The sequence below is a fragment of the Lytechinus variegatus genome, chromosome 2 (genome assembly GCF_018143015.1).
Source record: "Lytechinus variegatus isolate NC3 chromosome 2, Lvar_3.0, whole genome shotgun sequence".
Classification (NCBI taxonomy): domain Eukaryota; kingdom Metazoa; phylum Echinodermata; class Echinoidea; order Temnopleuroida; family Toxopneustidae; genus Lytechinus; species Lytechinus variegatus.
Window position 1 is genome coordinate 73,391,885 of NC_054741.1, and position 13,118 is coordinate 73,405,002.

General features: G+C 35.7%; 1 protein-coding gene across 1 annotated transcript in view; it reads right to left on the reverse strand.

Annotated features, from left to right (window-relative positions):
* Positions 1–13,118, reverse strand: part of LOC121408965 (protein-tyrosine sulfotransferase 1-like) — a 53,776-nt gene continuing 40,658 nt past the window's right edge. Inside the window, 1 exon segment of the mRNA XM_041600711.1 lies at positions 1–669. Coding sequence (XP_041456645.1) covers positions 222–669 — 448 coding nt within the window. The 3' untranslated portion in view covers positions 1–221.

Consider the following 13,118-nt stretch of genomic DNA (forward strand, 5'->3'; position numbering starts at 1 on the left):
ATCAGAAATGGATCACAGTTTTTCTGTAACATTTCAAATGATGAGGTTTAAGATTCCTACATTTTTTATTTTCTATCAAGTATCTAATCTAAAACTGCACGGGCAGGAGTCCAACTAAGCGTCCTCTTCAAAAGCAAATCATTGGCACTTTCTGTTTATTCCCAAATATTAAAATATATTTATAAATATATACATGCTACAACTAATCTACAAGCCCTTTATCATGCAGGCACAGGATAAGGGCCTTCTCTTCTCCTATTCCTCCTGTCTCTTGCGTACTGCCTAGGATCTCTCCTATCTACAGGGGGCGCTCTTGGGAAATGATCTTGGCCACCCCTATCTTGATTGTCCATTGGTTGTCCATGTTGTTCGGGCCTAGCTTCCTGAGGCCCTTCAATCTGTTGATCTATTTCCTTCTCGCGGTAAACTCTTTTGAGGTTTTCGTTGAAACCGGCGGCATTGTTGGCGATCTTTTCCTCGTTGTCGAGTACAAACCTGTCGGGGTCACCATACTTAGGCTGACGGGCATAAGGGTCGTAGCCAAGGCGGTTTAGCATAGGGGCAAGGTTAGGCATATCTGAGACTACATCTGGGGGTATATGACCGACCCACTTGCTGAGTGCTTCCAGGTTGACAGGCTTTATCACTTGATCTGTTGATTTCTCTTTCCTGTGATAAATAAAAGCAAATATAACAAGTGAAGTCAATTCTGATAAATGATATATTAATAATTTTTATGACCAATCCAGTCAATGAAGAAATAATCATGATATGTTCAGGATGCTTGAAAAGAATGTCCAATGATTGTCTCTCATGACAAGTTTATCAGAACAACTTTACAGGTAAGGAAAGTTTGGTTGTGAATGGTAATTACACTCGGACTGACATCAAACTAGAAAAATATATTGGAAAGTAACACTCTAAGGTTTTGACTGTACTGACTGCACTGTTGAGTTTGGTCCTCTTTTGGACAGAACAAAAATGAAAAAAAAATGTATGTCTGCTTTAGCACATGGATATTCATGTTTGTTTGTTTTTATTCCAAACACTGTTTTGTTTCTGAATTTGTATTTGTGATACTAGTTGTAACACTATGGTAAACCATGTAACAAAGAGTTATATTTTATTGTATGAATTATCATATCCTTGAATGTTCCAAGGCAGCAGGTTCAAGGTTACAGATCTACGATGTAGATTTTTTTTTGGTATTTTTGGTGGTTTACAGAAGAAATGAAATATTCAACATTGGATAACGAATTAGATATGAGCAAAGCAATCAGGGTACAAATGGCAATTGTATTTTTTTCATATTTATCAAAATATGGTGCACATTTGCTTCCTCTATTTTCTTCCTCTAAGAGATGTTGGATGATAATAAATCGATTTAATGAGCTCATTTCTAAGTACACCAATCTTCCATCAGGAAATTAATGATGCCCGGATAACATGTACTGTGACCTTCATTCTATTGTCAATTAATTGGCAAGTGTATGAATAGTTCTATTACCTCTGCTCTAATAATTTTTCTACTACTACATTAAATGTTCCTGTTCCTCCTATGTTCTCACACTGCAGTTGATGATGCTGACTTGCCATTGTTCATTTCTACTACAACTACTTTCATGACCAATATTATCATTTATTAATCTTCTATGACTGCCACTTCTATAATTACTACTTGTACTGAACATATCAAATACATGACTTCTGCTTCTCTGGCTGTAACCATCAAATACCCTTTAACTATTCAAACAAATATATATATACTTTTGAGAATAAATAAGAATAAAGATCATTCATAAAGTGTGAGGATTGGACCTTGAGTCTTCAAAATCAAGTATGTTTTTCAATGTCCGGATTCAGTACTTTGTTCGTTCCATGACCTTCTCAAGTGAATGATAAACAAAATCACTCGATGACATTTCAACGATCATCGGTGACCTTCATATTCACAGATAGATATTGACAAGCGTGCATAAGCCTAATTTGTAGTCTGATATTGCCCCATCTCAACATCGCTTTCATTGGAATACATACACATTCTCTGTGTTAAATGGATATTTACAGTGAGGGTTCAGGGGAAGAGAGGTTATTCCATCATGAAATGGCCCCTCCAACTACTTGTGGATGCTGTTAATTGTATAACATGGTGAGGAATTGTGAGGAGTGAAAGAAAGAAAGAGAGAGAGAGAGAGAGAATGTAAGGGGGTGAGAATAAGGGAGACGGCAGGGGAATGTATAAGTAATAGGGGTAGAAACAATGAAAACTAGAAAAAAAGGAGCAAACCACGCAATAGGAGAAAGAAAGGGAAGGGCAAAACTTAGAAAGAGAGCAAGTGAGAAAGAAAAGATAAAATCAGAGATGTTAGAAAAAAGACAAAAGATTTAGAACCGAATGGGAAATGAAATGATAAGTTGAAAAAAGGAGGCATGTAAAACATTTCTAAATGGAAATCATACACATACAATAAAAAATGGAAGACAGAGAGAGAGAAAAAAAATGAGAGAAGGAAATATGCAGACAGGGGCATGCAAAGCATCTACAGAGAAAAATATTGAACAAAAAATAAAAGGGAAGGCAAGAAAAGATACAGGAAAGACTAGAAAGAAACAAAAGAAAATAAGAGTGACAAACTAATAGCTACTATAATAACTTGAAACATTCTATACTACACATATCAATGCATACTAAAATTGGAATCCATTAGTCTCACTGCTTATCACATTCATCTGTTCCATTATTCATGTTCTCAGGTGAATTTTGCTGGTACACCCTCAAACAACATCCCTCCACTTTTACATGCAAAATTGCACTTTTGAAAATTGAATTTAACAATTGTAATAATTGCTTTTCCCCTTCATCGTTGTACCAGTGAAGCTTACGTTAAATCAGGTGAGTTTTTCAACAACTGTTCAGCCCATGTGAAAAATTAAGCTCAATTGAGAATGTAGTAGTCACTGGGTTAAGATAAAGGCTGCATACAATCAACATTTTTCCACCATAGAAATATATTTTTCATAGATATCAAGTTCAAACTGAGCCTGTTATCAATCTATCATTGGTCGCTTTTAAAATAAAATGTCTTTAAAAATGAAACACGTATATTGCAGAAAATGATGGGTTTGGAAGGCAGTTCTGCAGAACCACTGACTTTTAACATCAGTCGATTGCAATGATATATTTTTTGATATGATGGAGGAGAGGAACTAAGCCAAGAGGGAGGCACAGACCCGGGGAGGGTACTTAGTATGAAACGTATGTGCCGTGGTTGAGACCTCCATTTTCAGCCTAAATTTCTGTTCCAGAGCATCACCAATTCAGAAAGCCATAGAAATTCCTATTTTTCCCCCATTTAGGAAACCCTTGAATTTCTGATTTCCCATTCCAGTGCATGCCCATCATGAACGTATAAGCCGGTCGGAGCGGCGAGCTCAATTGGCGCGGAGTAATAGCACCAGGCCACCAAAACTCCCCCCACCTGCAGCAAGTTTGCGCTAGCCCGATATGAATCTAGCAAAACGCGCACACTTTTTTTTTTAGCTGCTATTGCTATGCCTACAATCTAATGAGTTCCGGAGACCCCCTTTTTACGACCAAGATTTAGTTCCAGACTCTGTTTTCAATCAACATAATGCTAAAATGGCAAAAGACAGAGTTGAGTGGAGTTGTTGCATTCAAAACTGCACTGCAGAAGAAAATATAGATGGTCAGATCTCAAATTCTTAAAGACTTCTAGACAGAATGTTATTGATGATATCATGTCTGCCTTTAAAAAGTAAATCATTCTGACCTATCCATATGAACATCTCCAAACGCACGGAACTGGAACAGTTCAATGGTATTCTTAGACACCAATTTTTAAAGTAAATATCCAAAACCATTCATCTAGTCATGTACATATTTTTTCTAGTTCACATCCAAGCAACACATTGAGTTCTGGGCCCTGTTGTGCAAAGAGTTATGATTGATCTGATCAATCGCAACTATGGATGGACATCAACGTCAACATCTATTATGCATGTTTGTTCAAAATATTTTCTAGCTGTGATGTATATTCATGCATACATTGTTTTTTTGAAAATTCACTGCGCTTCTCTTTGCATGAAAAGGACATTGTGCAAATTTTTCGTAGAAAAAATTATGACACTAATGGATTTCCATAGAGTTACGATTGATCGTGATTGATGTCCATCAATCGTAACTCTTTTGACAACAGGGCCCTGGTTGTAAAAAACCACTCATTTCAAATATCAAAACAAAGGCAAAGAGCAATGAGACAACAGAACATTCACGTTTCCACAGGGGATAATGCTTAAGACTGCCGACACCAGGCCCAATTTGCGAAATTACCAGGCCTCAATTCTCATCACCCCCCAGAACATCGTCAAACACGTCTAAAAATAAACCAGAAGGGATTGAAATTGAGAGTGGATTGATGATTTGTCCTGTCAGTAGTAATGTCTACTACATGATTAGATATTTGACTGAAATGCATTGCGTGCCTCTCTAGGATTTATTCAAATCTGATTTAAAACTTCTTAGTCGTGACCCAATAAACACAAGCTTTTCTATGATAAACATTTTGGATAAATATGCCTATTTTAATTTGCAAATACGTAAGGATAAGTATCACTGTCTCCAAAAATAAAATAGTATTAGGGTAGTGGATCGTATTACCGAACACTTTTCATGAATGAATTCAATCATATCAAACACATTATTCTCATAAAATTCACCAAACTTTCACCATAAATACACAATTACCTACAAAATATAAATATGTAAAAATTTTGCCAAAATCGTTTTCGTTTTTATGATATTAGCTTCCAATCGGACCCCTCTTGGCATGTGAAATATTTTGGTCACTTGAAAGGTATCGTATTACCGAATGTGTGTTTTCTATGGGAAAAACTGAGAAAACAACAAAATTACTGATGAGCTAATTTTTAACCATATTTTGGTATTTTTAGAATATTAATACTTTGAAAATGTGTTTTTGACCATTTCTCATCATCTTTCTATTCAAGTTCCCTTTGGAAGAATGTTGAAAAGTTTTGAGCGTATGAAATTATTTTCTGACGCTATGCTATGATGCCCGCTTTTGGTAATACAAGGCCGGTCGGTAATACAATCACTCACTATATATCTTTGCTGCTTATTTTCTGTATTGTACTATGAACTGTAGAAGGAAGACAGTGAGCTGGCTTGGCATCTCTTGTTTTTCAATACATTATTTTCTTCCTTCTTGGAAGTCTCATTGTTGACATTGTAAATATCATGCTTTGATGTAAGGCAACCAAGATGAGGTTTCATCAGTGATGCTTTGATGAATGGTAAGGATGATCCTCGTTTGTCATAACATATCTAGTATGGGGTTTCAGACTTTCAGTCTCATTCAACGCCATTCCATCGAATCATGCATATCAGTCCTCACAGGATGATATGATTTCCTCACACCTCTTCATATTCCCCAATTTATGTCTGTCTAAGCCTCCATATGTCCTTGCTATCTTTCTCTTTCAAATCTTCTCTCTATCTCTAAAGGCCACCGCACACCTTACGACTGTACGCAATCCGATTTTAAAACAAATCGCATTTTGCTCATTTTCTGAAAATGTGAATGGAACATATCATTTTATTTGAGGTTAAAATTAATGGAAAGAATACTAATATAACCATTTTGAAAGATTGTAAGCCTTTATTATGTAGTAAAGTCCAAATTAGTTTCAAATCGTAGCCAATCGTACGACTGCTATGACGTCATTGCGACTAGATATTAGCATCAAATTAATTTTATTCTGAAATCGGGTCGCAGACCAATCGTAAGGTGTGCAGTCGCATTAACTCCCCTTTCTCTGTATGAGACCTTGTTCACAGTCACTTTATGAAACTAGCTCTCTCGGAATCAGTCCAGTGGGAAGCAGTTTTCACTGAACCAATGCACCAAACCAGTTTAGGAAATTACTCAGTTAGAGTTCACTTTCAACTGGACAGCAAGCTTGACTGGTCTTGTTGCTATGGGAAAAATTTCTGCACCAGTGAGGATCAAAGGTTGATGTGTAACTTTTTAATGATTTAATATTTCCTACATAATGCAATACAAATACTTCCGTGTGAAGACCACTTCTTGAAACGGTATTCTTGACACACGATGGTGTACTGGTTCACAAAGGAGAGCAATCTTGAATACCACGTATCAGTTTCCAAAATTCACTTAGAGCATCCATAGTCATGCTGAATTGATTCCAAGTCCAAAACTTAATCTAACAATACTAGTATTGGGAACTGGCTCCAGAATGTGGACAAAGGGCACTACTCTTTTTCATCTCTCATCTCTTTGTCTAATTTTATCATTAAAAAATGTCCATGGCTTCTTTCATCTCTTCTATTTCAACTGGGTAATATTATCATTTCATTCCCTTTCTCTCCTTTTACTGCATTCCCCTACCTCTATCTGTCTGTCGTTCCTCTCATCACTCTCTCTAATGGATAGCAAACATTCGGACAAGTGCTGATAAAACACACTACATCCCATGCAAACGAGGCTCTAACCTCATAGTCAAAGCTGCGTTCATGCAAATTTTCATCTGAGCATGAACCCTGATTAATGTTCGTGTATTAATAAATGCGTATTGTGATGTCTTATCTGCAAGAAAGCTCATGCAAATTACAGTTGATGAGACATGAGGTGAAATTTGGCACTGTTGAGTTTGACCTTTAAACAAAAGATCAATTAATGGTCAAGTGTAATGCATGTGGTTCCAATAAAAAACATTCAAGGCAGAGACACTTTATAAATGATTGAGAATTTGTTTACATAGTTATTCTGGCAACTACAGTTTGAACAGACCCAATTTAACCTACTTCTCAATCATAAAATATGGGCACTTGAACACAGCCTAAAAGGAGGGGAAAAGATGCATCATTTTCCGAAATAGAAATCTGAGAATAGAAGTATTCTGAAAATTCATTTTGCCTATTTGATCGTGGGCCCGGCAGCGCCAGATCAACGAGGATCTATCCCTTAAATGTTGAATGCCAAAAAGGTTAGCAGCAACTCCTCATCTTTTTACATCTTTATCATCGGTTTTATCTTAGATATGCAACCCCTTTTCCTTCTAGATACCTCATGTGAAAGTGTATTTTGTTGAAAAAACTAGTATGATTGATATGTTCCAAGTCCTTTTTATAAATTCCATGAATGTAGATGAAGTGCTTGCGAAAGTCTTACCATTATCAAAAATATTTTAAGCACAACATTGATTAGATTTATATTAAACAGTATCATTAATGCAAATCATAAAAGAGTAAAAAACGTCTGAGAGACCAGAATGTCCTCTACACCATAGTAAAACTGATGTCATTAAAAAAGGGCATAAAACAATGCAACTAAGAGTTAAAAAGGTACTTATCAGACATGGAAGAAAGTGTGAACTAATGTGAAGTGTGAAGAAACTAATCACCAACACTTTACTTTATCATACCTTTGATGATATATGAGAACATTTGCCCAGTGAATGAAAAATGAAATAAACATAGGAAATATGTTATCAATCCTGGCTACAAATGTGCAAATATGAAATATTCACATCTCTAAAACATTCTTCAAGATTGGACAGACTGAAAGACGACAGACATTTGGATCTAGCTAAATCCATCTTTCTAATGCTTGATACAAATCTCTTTCTTTATATTAATATTCATAGCCAATCTTCAAGAATGAATTATCTCTTAATACACCACAGTCTAATCCTAAAAGCTATTTTCCCAAATTGCAAATAGGATGATCAACTCGTTTCCTACAGCAAGGCTGTCACAATTGGTCGTGCATCCATTTGATACAAGATATTTTGCACATGATTGCAACTTCCCACAAACTTATAAAAAGCCTCAAAAATTTTCAAAATGATTGGGTAACATTATCATACCCCTTTCATTCAATCATCCTCAAAAAGTCCAGACTGAATGCAGATCAGAGTTCACAATTAAAAATTAGTCGACATTAGTTTTACGACATTAGTTTTACGACATTAGTTTTACGGATGCAGCAAGGAAATAATGTGGCTTATCATCACGGCAAGTCAGTGCAGTGCCTGTGAGTGCCTTGGACCGTAAAGGAGCTGCATTATTTGAGAATCCTGTTCATGAATCCTAAGATGAGATAGAGAGTGGATCAAGTCCTTCTGCAAGCACTGCTCAGATAATGTGGATAATTCTGTCTTTTGAAGCAAGCCGCATTTGATCCACATCCAACCCATATGCACAAATTCAAGAAAGGAATATTACAATAAAAGCAATGCTCATGCTGATATCTGAGAATACATTTCATTTAGTTCTTTTTTATCGCTTTAGGTGTAAAAGTGTGCGTGTGTGTAACTGAGTTTTGTTAGATGTGTATCAATCAGGTATGATTATTTACATCTGGGAACGACCTTTAACGTCACCATCCGAAAGGTGGACCGAGGCTCGAACCTCGAACATCTGCATCAATGTGCAACTCTCCCACATAGCTTGGATTACAGTTGCACCCTACAAAGCCCAGTTGTGCAATGCTTTTCTGGCCTTTCACAGTACTCATGACAGAGAACAGAGAGCAGCCATTAATTCAATAATGTTTGGATTCTACAAACGTGATGGTTAAACGAACCATTGGGCGCATGGTTCTCACTCAATTCTAATCCATGATCTTCTTGAAGTGTGTGCTATCATTGATGTAATCCGATTGGTATAATTGAATTGCGATATGGATTTGTCTGTCAAGTGTCTTCGGGATCAAACGTGACGCAAGCTGTAAATTTAATTTCTGCTTCAAAAGACATCCTCCTAAGCTCACTTTACAACACAATGCTAACTGCCTTGTAAGCTGATCATATTAGTGTAGTTGAATGGACAATTCCCTTCTCCTAATGAACTTTACAAGAGGGAAAATGCATTTTCTTTTAAGAAGAATCAATAGAAAATGTTATAAAGCTGCATAACAATACAATAAAAATAATAACAAAAATACTTGAATATAATATCTTAAGAGGTCAAATTTTATGAATTATGGATATCATTTTAAAGAGAAATTCCAGTAGTTGCAGTAAACACTGATTTCATGAGAAAGTCTGTAAAACAAGGCTTAATTGTCAGTATATCATCAAGGATCTAGATCTGGTACACTTTTGAAATCTACGCTGAAAAATGTTCACACCAAAGATCCCCAACACAGATAAGCGCATGTGGGACAATGTATAATTTTTGCTTAGAGCGTCGGGCTCGACGCTCTTCCCGAATCCTGTGCTTATTTGCTGATTTCTCAGCAATTACACAATTTCTTCAAGAATCCTTTGGCACATGAGTTTTATTCATACAAACAGACACTTTGGTGGTCATTTCATTTGATTCTGTACGAACTCATTTTGATATCGTTACCAAAACTAGCATTTACCTTTAAGATTACTAGTCTAGTTCTTGGTAAAGATTGTGATCCTAAGAGTTTACATTCCATTCTTATTAATTACCGGTACATGAAAACTATGAATTCCATAATTCTGCATTCACCTCTGGCCTGCCATAATATTTCAAGCACAATCTTATTAAAATACAAGCTCCCTATTAATATGAAATATTTAATGATGTGTCACTTTCTTCTTACAACAAGGAATTTCAGAGCAACTTTAAAGTGTTTGTGAAACCCCCTACAGGGCCAGTATTCTGAATATAACCTGTCACTTTAATTGTCTGAAATGAGGAACCCCAATTGCTTAACAATTCCTTTTTTTTCTTTGTGCTTGGCCATTGGCACAATTTTTTCGTACTGTAGCTGATCACATGAGCACTTTGAATGATACACTTAACAAATCAAGACAAAAAAAATTCATGTCTTATTTTAATGAGAAGACTATCCAGTTTCAAGACATATCCTTCACACAAATTCCATCCCTCTTTTTGTTCCTCTTTTTTACAGTTTTACTACTTGTTTTTCTAAATAAAAAGTGCAATAAAGCAACCTGAGTTCTCACCCTCCCTTCATCTGTCAATGCTCTTTGGAAAATTGGATAGTACTTTGTTACTTTGACAACGGCATGATCACTAAATATATAATTGGTAGTTCGGTCCCTCTACAATTACTTAAAAAATGGAATTCCTATAACTTTCAAGTTTTATTTCCAAGCTTTTAAACTTGACAGACAAGTAACCAAATGATGAATTCTCAAAAAGGAGACCATTGTAGGAGGTGTTGGATGATAATGGAATGCTTATTAACAATGAATAATGTTCATGACATATCCACATTATGTTCCATCCTTCCTTACTTTGGTGAGAAAATGAAAACACCATATTACCACAAAAACAATGCTTTCATGTTCTAAATGCGTCTGAAAAAGTATCCTCAATACATCATTCCCTTCCAACCCTTTATCTTTCCCTGAATTATATATGAAAGCAATCTTATAACCATGAAAAACAAGAGACATGTGTTTGCATTAAAAACAATAATTTGCCATGACAACAAGATGCAAGCAGACGGTAACAAGATGATTTCTTAGTGTTATAACTGTTACTATCTGAATTCTTCTAAAGACATAAGGCCCTTAGCAATTAATCGCTAATTTGAAAGAACAACCCTTATTGGTTCCTCGTTAGTGTACTGGCTAAATTGCACATGCAATGATGATCTTAATTAATAGGCAATTTCATTTAGCGAATTATTGCTAACCTTTGTGTAATGGAGCCAATGGTAAGAGTTGGGGTTGTAATAGGATTTGTTGTAAGGAATGATGTAAGGATTGGGGTTGGGGCAAGGTAGACTAGAGCCATTCTGGAAAAAGAGGCATGTATAAACTTTAATGGACAAGTCCACCCCAACAAAAACTTGATTTGAATAAAAAAAGAAAAATTCAACAAGCATAACACTGAAAATTTCATCAAAATCGGATGTAAAATAAGAAAGTTATGACATTTTAAAGTTTCGCTTCATTTCACAAAACAGTAATATGCACATCTCGGTCGGTATGCAAATGAGGGAACTGATGACATCACTCACTATTTCTTTTGCATTTTATTATATGAAATATGAAGTATTTTGATTTTCTCGTCATTGTCATGTGAAATGATATTTCATTCCTCCTTGAACACGTGGAATTCCATTATTTTAACATTTTGTGCTTCAGGCAGGGAGGTCCTAATCATCAAATTCGTAAGAATTGAAATATTGTATAATTCAAACAATAAAAAACAAAAGAAATAGTGAGTGACATCATCAACTCTCTCATTTGGATGTAACTGGCTCGTTCATATAACTATTTTGTTGAAAATAAGCGAAACTTTGAAATGTCATAACTTTCTTATTTTACATCCGATTTTGATGAAATTTTCAGCATTGTGCTTGTCTGATTTTTCTCTATTGATTCAAATCAACATTTTTATGAGGTGGACTTGACCTTTAAGAAGCATTTGGGGGTAAAAGTTGGAAACCGGACTATTTCACACAATTCAAATATGCTGAATCTGATAGGATCGGTTCCCAAGCTAATTTCTCACGTTTCGACCACCTAATTTGCATAAACAAAATGGCTGCCAAATTGACAATTCAGAATATTATTTTGACAATGTTCTTTAATTATATTCGCTTTCACAGACATAAATACTGCAAAATCCTGCATGCATAAGTGTACCTTTCGGGAAAAATTGTTATTTTTGTTTCCGGCTAATTAATTATGCAAATTTATGCATATTTTGGATCATTATGCTTTAATTTGATAATTTAAGCTCAAATGTTTATATTTTTTGGTACAAATAGTATTTGCATCATTAAAAATAATTGTACAGTCCTTAGAATATAATATCACAGTGAATATTAATGTATTTTATTGATTTTGAATTTATGTATTTCTTTGTATTTTGTACCTTTTGTTTCGTGCATGTTTTGTTATGGGATCTGTCAAAGTATTGATTATCGATGGCAGAAAATAGCAAGTTTCAATGATTTTTACATGTTTGTATTCGTATACATCCATGGGCATTAACAGATGCACCTACTCCCACACTCACATCTGCATACAAAGGTTAATTCCTGCAGGGAGGGCCTTCGCATTTAAAAGCACATTGGTGGTGATTCAACAAATTTCATGAACCTATCTGTATTCAAGCGAATGTCACTATTAATTGCTTATATTTCAAATATAAATTGTTTTTTTTTAATGATATCAATCAATTCATATTTACAGTTTTAGATGATGGATTATTAAATTTGAATCGTAGAGCCAGGAGATCTCTTTCTATGAAGAAAACAGTTGCCTAAGTTATGTTTGACTTGTCAAACGCTTTTGATACCACTGAACATGTCATTCTTCTTGGGAGACTGACAGTCTGTTTTGGAATTGATGATTCTGCACTCCCATGGCTTTCCCTTTACACTGCCAACAGGAGGACAAGCTGTATTCATCACTGGCATGCAGTCTCCTGTTACTATCTTTCGCTGTGGAGTTCCTTGGGAGTCTGTCCTTGGTCCCTTGTTCCTCAAACTGTACATCACTCCTCTTTGCTCTATAATGTGGCAATGTGGTCTTGGTGTACACTTCTATATGCTGATGACATCCAGCTGAATACCTCACTTTTGATCCAAATGTTAAAGATACAGAGGTTCGTGCAGCTGCTGTTGTTGGTGCTGCCATTGAGGATTCGATGTTGGATGAAGGTCAACTTCTTGGAGCCTAACGATTAAAAGCGAAGTATCTTGTTCTGTCATCTCCATATGCGTAATTATTATGACTAAAACTCCAGTCTTAATAAGTGAGGAAGCTATGTATCTCCAGTATGCAAGGCTAGATATATTGGCGTAGTCTTTGATAGAACAATGAGCATGAAGAAACTCACATCACATGTCTGCCAATCTGCATATTACCAGCTTCACAGAATTGCTGAGATCAGACACTGTCTTACATGTGGTGCGGAAAATATCATCCATGACCAGATAACCTCTAGACTGGACTTCTGCAAACTGTCTCCATGCTGGCTTACCTTCATCAGGCATCCCTAGCACTTTTCAACCATAGGACGCAGTGTGAAAATTTGTTCTGCATTGGGCAGTGACTGGGCTGGAAACCTTCTTGTTTTGCCCATGTTTTACCAT